The 14,636-nt window shown below is 28.9% G+C and overlaps 1 protein-coding gene across 7 annotated transcripts in view; it reads right to left on the reverse strand.

The window, feature by feature from the left end:
• LOC118194398 (ankyrin repeat and SAM domain-containing protein 6-like) overlaps window positions 1-14,636 on the reverse strand; it is a 117,893-nt gene that overhangs the window by 44,032 nt on the left and 59,225 nt on the right. For all 7 annotated transcript variants that reach the window (XM_085816366.1, XM_085816353.1, XM_085816357.1 and 4 more), the window contains 3 exons: window positions 5,942-5,975; window positions 2,643-2,780; window positions 107-238 (listed from right to left, as the gene is read on the reverse strand). In XM_085816366.1, the coding sequence (XP_085672492.1) occupies window positions 107-238; window positions 2,643-2,780; window positions 5,942-5,975 (304 nt within the window). The remainder of the gene's footprint in view (window positions 1-106; window positions 239-2,642; window positions 2,781-5,941; window positions 5,976-14,636) is intronic.

The following is a 14,636-nucleotide window of genomic DNA, read 5'->3' on the forward strand; positions in this document are numbered from 1 at the left end:
AATACTAAAGTTAATGCAACTTTTTTTTTTTTTTTAATTTTGTTTACATATAACATTTTATTATTTCAATATCAAGAGAAAAAAAATTATAACAACAATAACATACTTTTGGAGATTTATCTCCAGAAAGTTTCCTTATGGAAGTTTTTTTTAATATATCTATGTGACTTGAAGTGCTGGCTAATACTGGTGATGCTAGAGCTTCAACACATTGTTCCTCTAGAGCAGTAACAATATGCTATAAGAAACAATTATATATAAAAAATCTCTTACATCAAATGTAATTAAAATCATTAAAATAAAAAATATAAAATGAAAAAACTAATTAGTCCATAAAGAAACAATTCTTCTTCAAAAAAAAAATATATATATACCCAAATTTTTCCATGATTAATATTATATGTAAGGGTTCAATAATTACATTAAGCTATTAAGCAACCAAAAGTTGATAGCTATCAGTTAACAGAAAACTTCTGAATAATAAAAAAAATTAATGTTATAAATTTTTATTCACAAGCAACCAGATCTGTAAGTAAGAAAATTTTTTCTTAGAAACGATTAAACTCGCATGGAAACAAGTGAATTCATCAACAATGGCATCACCTCCGGCAAGAAGTTTTCAAGAATTTTAAAGGATTTCCATTGATCAAAAATGAAGCCAAAGAAATTGTACAAAATGTAAAAGCAATACACAGCAAAGGATTTTTCAGATATAGAAGAAGGAGAAATTAAAAAAAAAAAAAATTTAGTTGAGAATGATGATCATGAATAATCGAATGTTGAGATGATCAATGGGACAAGAATGAAGGTTGTTGAAAATAATGAAAACATTATTGCAAAACATTTAATAAGTACATCAGATAAATCCTTTCAATTAACATTTGTTTAATTTTTCCCTTTTAATTACAAAATCACAGTACCCACCGCTTATTAAACTCACTGGTTAATAAATTCAGTCACTTATTACATTAACATTTTCAGAAACTAAAACAAATACAGACTAATCAATTGAAATTTACCATTTATTAAACTTATCTCCATCAACTATTACACTCGGATTAAAGAAAAAAAAAAATTATTCTTCAGAGCCAGAATGTTCTACTTTTACCTATCAGGACTTAACATTGTTCCGTATTGTGAAGTGTAACTTTATCTTTCAGGTATGCAGTGCTTCAATAAAAGGGTTTGACCAAAATTTTTCTACCTTCTGGTCTCTATAACCTTTGAGACATTGTTTTCAGAGTTCTTTGTTCTCACTGGACTTCATAGCAGCAAAATTTCCTTACAGTTAACAAAGAAAATTCCCTAGAAGCATCGTAAATGAGTGAAGGTTCCTTCTCCGATACCAACTGACAGGAGGTGAAAGAGCAATTAACAAAGAAAGAGCAAATTTTGTGAAAATGCAATCACTTATCTCAAGTAAGTTGATATATCTGCTAGAAGCAATGCATATCATAGTCAATGCAGGGCTTAATTTCTTAAGCTCAGTTAAAAACTGTTTTAGAAAATATGGTTTTTATGTACAAGAAGCCTCAGAGACATTGCAAACTATAGCTAATGTTTTAGATATCAGCGAGGGTAGTTATGAGGATTCATATTTAGAATATGTGTCAATTAAGAACAACCTATATAAAAGCTGATTGGGAAAGTGTTTAAAGAACTGCAGAAACTGTCAACAGAAGTGATACAGGTAAAAGTGTTAACATGCTATCATCAATCAAATCTAGAAAAACACAGCAAATTCTAAGAAAAATTCTTGAACTGGAAGATGCTGATCAAAATAACTATCAGCAGTTTAACGCAACTGTGAATACAGCTGAAAAACTGTCGTTAAACAATATGAAACAAACACAGTTCGAATAGTTGTCTGTAAGAGATAAAATATCATCAGAAATGTAATCATAAAAATATTTTTATAAAAAATTAAAAAATTACTATGAAAACTTCATAAATATTTTAGTATTAATTTTTGATTATTATTTTAGGATTAATTAACAAATTGATTGCTACTTATTATTTTTTTGAAAATTTTAAAATTAATATCATGGTTTGCAATGTATATAGATCACTGTTTATTACATTCAGAATTCATATATGATTAGAAAAGAAGTGATTTTAATAAGCAGAGGTATTTATTTACTAGAGGTAATATATTTAGATTTGTATAAAGTATACATACTTTCTTGATTCTGAACTATACCTAACCCATTTTTTTCCATAGAAAGTTAACTTTGTGGAATATGATTTTGCCCTGTGCACAATATGTTAATGATGTAACCTTTGTGTTTGGCAATACTGCACTGCACTAGATAGAACATTAAGAAATGTTTGCATGTAAATTAAAGCATCAATCAATTAAAGATAACAATATACAGTCTCCTGCTAAAGATCTGATGTGGCAGGAAAGGTGAAGAGTGAGTAAAAATATGGGCTCCTGAGTGGCTACTACATAACAGATCTATTGCTTTTTCATCATTTATGTTCTGTCTCCAAAAAAATTGCTCCCTTCTCTTCTATCATGATCTATTGTAGTAGTGGTGATTATAAAAAACCAATTGAAATGATAGGAATCAAATGATATTATGTAGTAAATCATTTGAAAACATCAAAATTAACATTTAACAATTTCATCTTTCACTTACCTCAGGAAGAACATCGTCACCCGAAAAGACTTCATCACAAGTTTCATCAGGATCTGATGAGTTGATAGTTGAAGAAATCTTAATAGATGGAAGAGGAAACTTGGAAGTTAAGTAATGAGCAATACCACTTGTCCATTCCTAAAATGTTTCAATAAATTATTACACACACCCACAGTGTAACAAGGAAAGAAAATTATTTAGCAATTTATAAATATTAATTCTAATTTAAAATGCAGTGGGTCTTTAAATAACCTCAATATAATAAAAAGTAGACAACAGAGAAGACTTTTCTAGGCTAATACATCCCATCTTTGGCAGGTATTTTTCTAATGATACATTCATTTCAAATCACAGTTTTATCAAAAATCTCAGCCAGAATAATGCAGAATATTTGACATTAAAATACAACATAAACAGATATATACAGCCAAAAGTCGTTAATTCGGACACCCATAATCCGTACCCCAAAGCTACAAATTTTCTGCGCATGCATTGCGTTGACGTAACACCTTAACGGCTGCGAATATGCATGTGCGCATGCACATAATACGTTTACGCACGCTCGTCTAATGTATAATGAACAGTATAAGCTAAGCTAAAATTATCTAATTCAGTTAATGTTGCAGATTGCATTGTTCCTTAATCTTCGAATTGGATCCGGCTTATTATTTTTTGCAAACTGTTAGAGCAATTTTATAAAAGTAAGCTTGAACTTTCGATTATGTCAAATAGAATTTCCAATATATATTTACTAATATGTAAAGCTACAAAGCGAAAGTATGTTTCGAAGTCCATTAAACAAAAAGTGGAACTCTGCAAAAAATGGATAAAGGCATATCCTTCGTTTCTCTAACCATTCCGAAATCTGTTTATCAATTTCACGCTGCTCTGCGGCGGGGAAGGTGGGGAGTTGCGGCGCACAATGAATTAGGAGTTGATCTGTCAGCACTATCCTTATCTTCAGGGCAGATGTTTTTATTTTATTCGACTTATAATTCCTTACTAAATGTAGTATTTCATCTCGATGTACTCCATCTTTGATATGATTTAAATCATCAAATTCCTCATCATTATAATTCGCTTCAGATAGTGAAGAAAGTGACACAGAGGTTATTGGAAACGAAAAAATTTCTATTAACAAATTAGTTGGTATTCTCGACACAGCAATTATAGAACTTGAACAGTGGAACTTTGTAACTGAACAAGAAATTATGTCTGTTTATAGAATTAAAGAGAAAGTATTATCACATAAAACAAAGCAACTTAAACAACTTACATAGAAAGAAATGTTTAATAAAGTAAACAAATAAATATTAAGCTTTTTTTGTAAATTTTGATATTCTTTAGATCATAATTGTTCTTTATTTCATAAATTACGGTTTCATATTTTTAATTTTATAATTTCTGCATGCCATCTTCCCAGATTTAAACTGATGATCTATAATCCGGAAAAATCGATAATCTGGAATCGCCGAAGTCCCGACGAGTCCGGACTATCGACTTTTGACTGTATTTGTTATTTTATTTTTTACAATCACATATAAGTATGAATACGTAAGTTAAAGAATACATTTTCCTGTAAAATATGCAATACTTATTTGAAATACTAAATAATATAAAGAAGAAATTCTTAATTTATTAAAAAATTAAATAAATAAATATTTTAAAAGCAATTAAAATATTATGAGTTTTTCATTTAATTAGAACCATTAAATATTCAGAAAACCAGTAAAATATTGATAAAAGTGAGCAATTTATTAAAAGACACATACAAAGTATCAAAATTATATTTTACATTCCATGTCAGAATGCTCTTGTCTCATTTGTTAACTTCTTTAAACTGAATTCTCCTACTGTATAAAAATTTCATATTAGGTTAATTATTAAATTAATAAATTTACTTTTTTTATTTAAATCACTGCATTTTTAAAATTAAGAAATAAAAAAAAAAGTTGAACTGAATCATTAAACATTAAAAAGCTCTGTAACTTATCAGTTGAAATCCACAAAAGGAAGCAATCAAAAATTTGTCTAAAAATGGGCTATTATAGTCAAGTTTTTCCCCTCTTTATTATGTACCTTTACGGTGTAATTGGAAAGCATATCCAGCTAACACTCAAAAGGTCCGAAGTTTCAGTTCCTATGACAGCACTGCACATTTTTCATGATTCTGCCCTGATATAAACCTGATGACATTACATGATTGTCTAGCTGAATACCTAAACAAGATAAAAATACACTTTCAACAAATATATGCCCTATTTACCACTAATCTGATAAACTGGAATGTTCTTCTGGCATGTCCAGGTCTAGATGAAGATATTCAGAAGTTTAAATATTTTCAAGTTATATTAAAATGCCAGAATTTTAATGATCTGAATGGTTTTCACTTTTATGCATTCTTGGTTTCTATTTTGCTTTATTTAAGTTTCTTTCTGCTCTATATACTTTATTATAAACTTTATATCTCTTTCTTTTGTGATACCAGATGTGATGGATCCATTTTCTATAAAGTTATACGTAACAACAATAGTTCAAACAGATTTTTTAATTCAGATTTTGAAAATCATAGAAGACAGTAACTATATTTAATTAAATTGGTACCATATTCATAGTATATGAAGTGAAGGCTTATCCTTTTTGAACATGCCATTCACTTTTAAATTATATTTTAATATGCAATGCATTTGAATTTAGTAGTTGTGCTAAATCTACTTATAATTTTTTATAATAAGATAAGGTATGGAATTACAATACATAATTTTCCTTAATCTCATTAGAATTTCATTGCTTTTGTATATAGGTCTAAAGAATAATGAAAGTGACTGCCACTAGGCAAATTTTTGAAAGACGAAATGCTTTTTTATTCCAGATTCACCACTATTTTAATTTAGAATTGTAATTCCCACACACTAATTAAATTTTAACTGAATTTCATTACTATCTGCCAGTTTAAAAATTTAATATGAATACAAACCTTTGACTTTTTTAAAGTTTAATATAATGAAAAATTTATAAGTTTGACACAAATAATTATTTTATGAGAACTGTAGAATATTTAATACTAGACTTCTGCTATACCTATAAAGAATATAAATTTTTCAGCTAGTAAATTATTACAAAGAGAAAGAAACAAGTTTAACTTTATTCACTGATTAATTATTCTTTCTTATTAGAAATACTTAAGTTTCCGAATCATAAAAAACAAGATAAATATTTTGTTTCTTCCTTCTGTCTGTATAAATTTAAAATATTTATGTAGAATACACTCAATTAAAATATTTTCAATTAAGTAATACCTGTTCTTCTTCTACTGGTTGATCAGAAGAAAGCCTGTATATAAAGGAAAATGAATTCAGATATTTTACATTGATAATAAAGTAATTTATAACGTCAAACAAAATAATAAATCACATTTGAAAAAATTTCAACAGTAGTAGTCAGTACTCATTAAGTAAAGCAATAAACTACAGAAAAGATAAGACAGCTGACATTAGATTTAATTAAGAAAAGGGGATTGACACATTTCCTGAATAAGAACTGAACATAAATTTCCTTTTTATTAACAACAAAGAAATGTTACTTAAAAAAAATCCTATGAAAAATCATAGTTAAATAAATAAATGTAGTTTTTTTAAAATTGCATAATTTAAAGCACATAAAACAAATAGACGTATCACAACTCTTCACCACTTTATTATTTCTTTTAAATTCTTAAGTTTTCTTCAATATGTATTTTTGATAATTTTTTTTTTTTTTTTTTTTTACATTTGCTGTAGATATACTTTATCTGAGGTAAAAACATATTAAACTGTGCTTTTAAATTACAGTGATCTCTTATTACTCATGGAGGTTATTTTCTCTTAATAGTCCAAGGACAGTGAAACCATGGATAATAAGAATATGAGGATAAACAAAAAGATAAGTTTGGTACAACATAAGCAGAAGTGAGCTATGGAAGTTTTAACAAAGGGCTCATACTTAATCTTATAAAAGGAAAATATAAAATTCTAATTAAATGTTTTATTTTCCACAAAAACAGAAAATACAAATAACTGAGCATATAAAACAAAATATTTTTAAAAAATCATAAAATATAGATATAGTTAAAATAACATAAATTTAAATATGCACCAAAATTTATACCACAAGCTGTCGCACATTATTTCTTCTTTCCAAGTCAATTAAGAGAGGGTTTCTCAAACTATGCTACATGTACCACTAACGGTATATTATATTTTTGATGGAATAGTTTTTACACAAAAGACTTAAACAAATGTAAAATAGCACCCCTTTTGGTACCGATATTGATACATGATGGTGCATATATTTTTTTTAATATTTATAAGACAAAAAATTTTTAAAGTCTGAGAACCTCTGACCTAAAAGGTTCTAAAGCTAAATGATGATTTTTCAAAACAATTTTATTTAAGATTTAGGATTAAATTATCCTTAAGTTTTCGCATTTAAGGAGATAGTCATTAAATTTATTAAATTAAAATAAGTTAGCAAATTTATTGCATTAAAATAATTTATAAATTAAATAACTTATTTATTAATATCCTTTAATTGAAAACAAAACATTGATAGTACTCAGTGCTAAACAATTTCAATTCCCAACAATAAATTTATTAAAAATAGGTGGCATTTTCTAGCATCTGTTTAAATATTTAGATACCTACAAAATATATGACCAAAATGAAATGAAACCAGACCCTAATTCTCAGGGACAGAAACATAAACAAAAGCCAAAGTATTGCTATAACATACAAAACATATGTGCCATTCAGCATTAATCTACACTCTGCTAAAAATAAATTTAAAAAAAAAAAAGAAAAAAAAAAAGAAAAATGGGCCAATTCTACATCTCTTGTTCAACTGGGTGGATCGATGAAATTTAACTGGTGTTTTTCATGTCTCGAAAGCATGACTTAGGATTTATACTAGATTTATATATAGCATTGCTCTAACATAACATAGGTATTTTGACACCAAAATGGACTTTTTTAAAATGAATTATGGATTCCCCCCCCAATATTTTGATTCTAGGACTCAAATTACACCAAAGTAACAACTTTTGTAAAAAATGCCCAAGTAGTTTTTTTTAAAAATTAGCTTTCAAAATTTTAGCTCTTCAATGTTAGAATTTGGTATATATTTATTAATATATATTCTTTTATTAGACTTACTCAATTTCTTCTTTCACAGTTCAAAATTTATATTATATCCAAATAAACTTCACAGATATTTTCTGATCTAACTTTAATAAGTTTTTAGAAAAAAAAATATTTTGAATTGTAACCTATAAAAGTTTTACTATCACTTTAAAGAATATGTATTTCTAGGCATACCTGAATCAAAATTTCAGAGTTTTTTATTCCAAATTTCCCAAGATATACATGAATTTATGTATTGGTGCATTTTAAAATTTGGCATATTCATTATAAACAATAATTATGCCAAATGTGCTTTATTCACTTTGTTAAAATTATCTGAAAGAATGAAAATTGCACTTTTCTTTCCGCTTGTGCACAACAACAAAAAAAAAAAAAAAAAAAGGAAAAGGAAAACAGGTTACTATAAATTAAGAATTTTGCCTAGTGAATTATTCTTGCTGCAAACTGGAAAAACACACAAAGAAAAATTTTTAAATTTCTCACTAAAAATTTAATATTGTGCATAATATGAGTCAAAATATGGAAAAAATAGGTACGTTGTTTCATAATCAAAATATAGAAAAAATAGGTATGTTATTTTAGAAAAAGTCCGATTTTGTGCCAGAATACCTATGTTAGAGCAATGCTATATACTATAAATCTAATATATAGCTTAAGTCGCACTTCCGAGATAAAAATGCAAGTAAAATTTCGTCAATCGGCCCAGTAAAACGGTAGATGGGAGAATGGTAGAACATTCTACTGAACCGATTGACGAAAGTTTACTTGCGTTCTTCACGTCTCGGAAGTGCAATTTAAGCTATATATTAGATTTGAAAACTGTCCTCTTTTTTGGCCTGTCCTCTTTTTTAGATTTGAAAACTGTTCTCTTTTTTGGTGAAAGATGTATAATTGAATAATTTCAGTTGAAATGGTAACAATGTAAATAGAGGAAGTTTATTTAAGGTGCAAGGTGGAAAAAAACTTTCTTAGAGAGTTTTGTTTCTTTATCTTTTTGAAATCTTAGCGTAGCACTTCATAAGGTATCCCCAAAATATTTTTGTTTGTTTCTACTGAATTCAGTCTCCTTTTAATGAGATGACTGCACTTGAGAAAGTGATCAATTAACTGTCCTTCTAAAGAAAAATTTCATTTAAAGTTTTCATTCAGAAATCTTACTGAACAGCTTCCACTTCCATATTGTCCTTTAATGTTATTTGCTTGTACTTGAATCCTAAATTATAAACTCCTATGATCATAGCATGAGATCATGTCTTCAACATTTCTTTCATTTTCTGTTCCGATATCTTCTGACTTTCAATAGTCTTTTAATCTTTTAGGTATAATTTTCATCATTTACAGTTTTTCTTGAATGGATGCCTCCTGAAAGCATGAATAATAAGGTACACAGTGCGGGGGAAAAAATTAAATTAGGATAGTTCTATATCTCCCACTTTACTGGGCCGATTGGAGAAATTCAACTTGTGATTTTCATGTCCCGAAAGCATGACTTAGGATATGTATTAGATTTATATATAGCACTGTTCTAACCTAGGCATTTTGACACAAAATCGTACTTTTTCTGAAGTGACATGCCAATTTTTTTCCATATTTGGATTCTACAACTCAAATTATGCCAAATGAGCAAGTTTTTTAAAAATCGCACAAATAGTTTTTAAAAAAATTAGCTCTCAAAATTTTAGCTCTTCAATATTAATTCAATTTGGTATGTATTTATTAATATCTCGTTTTTTATACAACTTATTTGATTCCTTCTCACACTGTTCAAAATTTAGGTTCATTCCAAATAAAATTCACCTGTTTTTCAAGATTTATTTTTAAAATTTGTATTTTTAATTAATTTTTCTAAATTTTTCGAAAAAAATTTTGATATATAACCTATAAAATATTTAGAATCATCTTAAAGTACAAGTATTTGTTTCTAAGCATACCTGCAAAAAATTAGAGCTTTTTATTCAAAACTTCCGAGGATATACGTGAATTTATATATTGGCGCATTTTAAAATTTGGCATATTTGTTGAAAGTGATAATAATGAAAATGTGGCTTAAGCACTTTGTTAAAACTATTTGAAAGTAGGAATAATGTGACTTTTTTCCCGCTCATCCACAATGTAAAAAGATAAAGAGGTGGCTTTTTTTCCATTCCGGCATAATGGAAGGGTAAGGAAAATAGGTTGCCAGATATTAAGAAGTTTGCCAAATTTTACAAAATTTAATATCTAGGCATAATTTGAGTCATAGAATCGAAATATGAGAAAGAATTGGTATGTTATTTCAGAAAAAGTCCGATTTTGAATCAAAATACCTATGTTACAAGAATGCTATATATAAATCTAATATATATCTTAAGTCACACTTTCAAGACAAGAAAAACATAATTTGAATTTTGTCAATCGTCCCAGTAGAACGGGAGATTTAGAATTGTCTCCCCCTTTTTTTCCCCCGCAGTGCACATTAGTATCGAACTCAGGTTTAGGTACATTTTTCATTGCACTGGTCTTCAAAACTTTGCTTCCAGTTTTTTAACCTGTCATAATGTACAGAACTACAAAATGAATACTTCATTTGTTTTACTATAATTTAGTGTAAAAGAATAGCTACATTTTTTTCATTCATTGAAACTAATCTCTACATTAGTTTATATACAGTGCGTATATTGAAAACTTACTATAGTACAAAGTCTTTAAACCAGATGTCCATAATCGGGAAGGATCTATAATCCGGACCTCAAAGCTACAAACTTTCTGCGCATGCACATAATACCTTTACGCATGCACGTTTAGTGTATAATGGATGGTATAAGCTAGACTAAAATTACCTAATTATCTATTTTAGTTAATGTTGCAGATTGTGTTGTTCCTTAATCTTCTAATTGGATCTGGCTTATAATTTTTTGCAGACTGTTAGAGTAATTTTATAAAAAGTAAGCTTGAACTTTCAATTATGTCAACAAGAGTTTCCAATTCTGGAGCTGCCAAAGGATCTACAAAAGAAAAGCATGTTTCGATGTCCATCAAACAAAAAGTGGAATTGCTGCAAAAAAATTGATAAAGGCATATTTTTTGTTTCTCTAACCATTCCGAAATCTGTTTATCAATTTCACGCTGCTCTGCGGGAAAGGGGGGGAAACGTCGCAGTGCACAATGAACTGGAAGTTGATCTGTCAGCACTATCCTTATCTTCAGGGCAGATGCTTTTATCTTATTCGGCTTATAATTCCTTACTAAATGTAGTATTTCATCTCGATGTACTCCGTCTTTGATATGATTTAAATCAAATTCCTCGTCATTATAAATATCATGAATACACATCAAATAGTTTTCTGGTTGCAATTTTCTAATTTTGACTAAGCGTAATTTATGCTTTTTTTTTTTTTGTTTTTTTTTTTGTAAATTTTGATACCCTTTAGATCATAATTGTTCTTTATTTCATAAATTGCAGTTTCATATTTTTAATTTTATAATTTCTGCATGCCATCTTACCAGATTTAATTTGATGATCTATAATCCAGAAAAACCCCTAATCCGGAATCGCCGAAGTCCTGACGAGTCCAGATTAAAGACTTTGTACTGTAGTAAACATTTTGATCACTTAAGCTAAACAGCCTGTCTCAACAGTTGATCAGTGTAAGACCAAAAGAGACATCTCTATCATATCAATATGAAAACATTATGTTTGAAAGCTCTGAGCCTATAATAATAATGAATTTTTATGATGATGTTAAGAAATTTATTGGTAATATAGTTTTAGGCATATGAGTTTTAAAATGGTTTCATTTAGTGCCTTCATTTTTTAATCATACAACCTAAAATAAGCACTTACTGTTTAAAAGCATGCTGTTGAATTGGTTACAGAATTTCTATTTAAGTAAAAAATGGGACATTAAAAAAAATCTACTATAAAAAAATTAGGGTAATATAGTTTTTAAAAGGGGAGACTGTTTTAATCACTTATTACTATAAATCACAGTGATTGTGTCTTATCTGCAGGACATAAATTTATGAACATGTTAAGTATACAATACAAAATACTTAAAAAAATATTTGTAATGACAGGAACATTAGATAAGATTTCCAGACCGTGAGAGGATATTCATAATGAAAGAATTCTTTTATACATTCTGGAAGCAAAAATTTGATATTGACACCACATGACTTCTTCATATGGCCTATTAAATTATGCAGATTTTTTGCTGCACTTCATTTAAACTTATTCCATTGAATCTTTCTAACTTAATTAACTGATACCCCAAAGCAAGTTGAAAATAACATTAAAAATTGCAAATTTTGAAACTAAATATGGTGGCCAATTTTTTTGTATTGGAGTCAAACTTCTCATACTTGTATTTTTCAAAACAAGTATAAAACCTTTCCGAATATAAATACAGGAAATGGGAGACAGCATTAAAAGTTAGATTTCATTATTTGTTCAATTTTTTTTTCTTTTAATTTAACATTGCCAAAACTTTAATATTTTTATCATTGAAAACATTTCCACAACTGGAAGTATATGACTACAACCAACAATTACAAAAATAAAGGCCTACGTAAGGGGAGTAGTAGTGTGTATTATGTATGTCTGGTCCTTGTATAACTGTATTATGTATTGTATTTGAATAACTGTAATTGATGCTATATGTAGCTCTAATTGCATACAGCCCTCATATGCCTTTCAGTAATTTCGAGAAGTGAAAGGTACTAGAACGCTCTCATTAGGAGTACTGAGACATCTCTGTGTGAGCTTCGCTCTTTATATGCACTTTACATGCATTGTGTTTAATGTTCTTAATATTGTGAAAAGCTGTACAAATATATACTTTGGCATGATTGCAATAAAAAAGTGAGGTGCACTACTAGATATTATAGTAGTCGCATATACAAAATTTCAATATTCTGCGGATTCTTGAGTTACATACATAGCTACATATAAGGACCACAAAAAAATTCCATTTTGAATCCATTTTAAAATAAACAGCTCTTAATTCTGTCCACTCAAAAAATACTCAAAATGGATTCGGGAATGATCAAAATGGAAATTTTCGATTGAAATCAGATAATCGAAATTTTTTGCAACTATAATACTTCCTTCACTTCTTAGAAGGAAGTAAAAGTCACAAAGTTGGGTAAAATTTAATGAAGTTACTGACTTTTTAGGGGACATCTATATTAAGTTAGAATGTGTTGGATTTTTCAAGCCATTTCAACCTTCATTTTAAAAGAAAAACATTAAAATTTCTTATTTCCAAAGAAAAAAACCTTTTAAACATTACTTCTTCCACATACTTTACAAATCTTTTTTGGAGTTAGGGGTTATTTATTACTAAATATCTATTATTATACATTAACTCTACTATTCTGCTATTTTTTAAATATTATTTTCTTAATTATGCACCAATGACACAAAATATGCAGCATTATTTTATTTTCAAACATTATTATATAACATATTTACATCACTGTGTGTATGAATGAATTATGCATAATGATACAGATTTATTAGTTTAAGGGCCTAAATTCAAAAATGTTATAGCTGTTTTTAATAAATTACCATGGATACAAAAGAAACAATAACAGTGATGATGGGTAGAATGCACTGCAGTTGCTCTTAATCCTCTAAGTGGCCAAGAATTTACCTCGAAAACCCAGAATTTCCTGAAATTGCCATTAAAATGAGGCTTTTTCTTTATTATAACACCAAACTGCCTTATTTTCTTAAACATATTTCAAGACAGATATATATGTTACAAAGCCCAAAGTCTGGTAAATCTTAGGTTTTCACTGGTAAAACCTAGGTTTAAGTGACTTGGTAAAAGTCCGAAGTAGGCGTTAATATGATTCCATTTCGGACTTTAATCAAGCCTTTGCAGTAAAACCTAGGAATCATCAACACCTTCCGGTAAACGCTCGAGATGAGGAATTTAAATCTGAATAAACCTGAACCACACAAATTCCGACACAACAATTTTCTGTTCCTGCTTCTTCTTATTTGTGCCATATGGAGTCTAGCTCCAAACAAATTCAAACAAGTGTAAGCGGCTACGATCTGAAATAGAAGCAGTTTGTTTCCATTTCATCATATTATTATGCATTTTTTATTTTGCTGAAAGGAAATAAGCGATGTTATGTGGAAAAAGTTTTACGACATTTTGTCTGAATTTGTAAAAAATAAGCAAGGTAACAGCTATTATTTAACAAATAGGGAATATACTTCCTTATTAGATTAAGTGAAAGAAGCACGATAACAGCTTTTATTTAACAAATGAGCCGCCCAACCGGTATACGATAGCAGCTTTTATTTAACAAATGAGGAATATACTTCCTTAATAAATGAAGTGAAAGAAGCACACAGCTTTTATTTAACAAATGAGCAGCCCAACCGGTATAGTGGTTAGCATTGCTGACTGCCGTGCCGAAGGGCTTGGCTTCAAATCCCAGAGAAGGAACGGATGTTCATAAATGTATAGCGTTGGTGCGACATGGCGGCACTTTAAATATGCAGCGAGCCAAAAGTCCTCTCGTGTGGTTTGGTGGAAGGGGAGAGGAGTGGGAGATCCTAGGACCTATCTCTCCAGGGTGCTCTCCATCAAAATTGGGGGCGAAACAGCCAAAGCGCACTGTCACTGGTTAGGTGCTCAAGGCTGCTGCCGACGACAGGCATAATCTAGTGTTCCTTGCTACAAGGAATCTTGTGGGCTTGGGCTGACTACGCCAGACAAGTGAGCATAAGCAACAATATTTAACAAATGAGAAATACACTTCTTTAATAAATGAAGTGAAGGAAGCAAAAACTATCAGTTCATTACAGAAGGTTGAAATG

Source organism: Stegodyphus dumicola, chromosome 1 (assembly GCF_044657685.1).
Source record: "Stegodyphus dumicola isolate Sdum_Otavi_A_Nest chromosome 1, ASM4465768v1".
In the NCBI taxonomy this organism is placed as follows: domain Eukaryota; kingdom Metazoa; phylum Arthropoda; class Arachnida; order Araneae; family Eresidae; genus Stegodyphus; species Stegodyphus dumicola.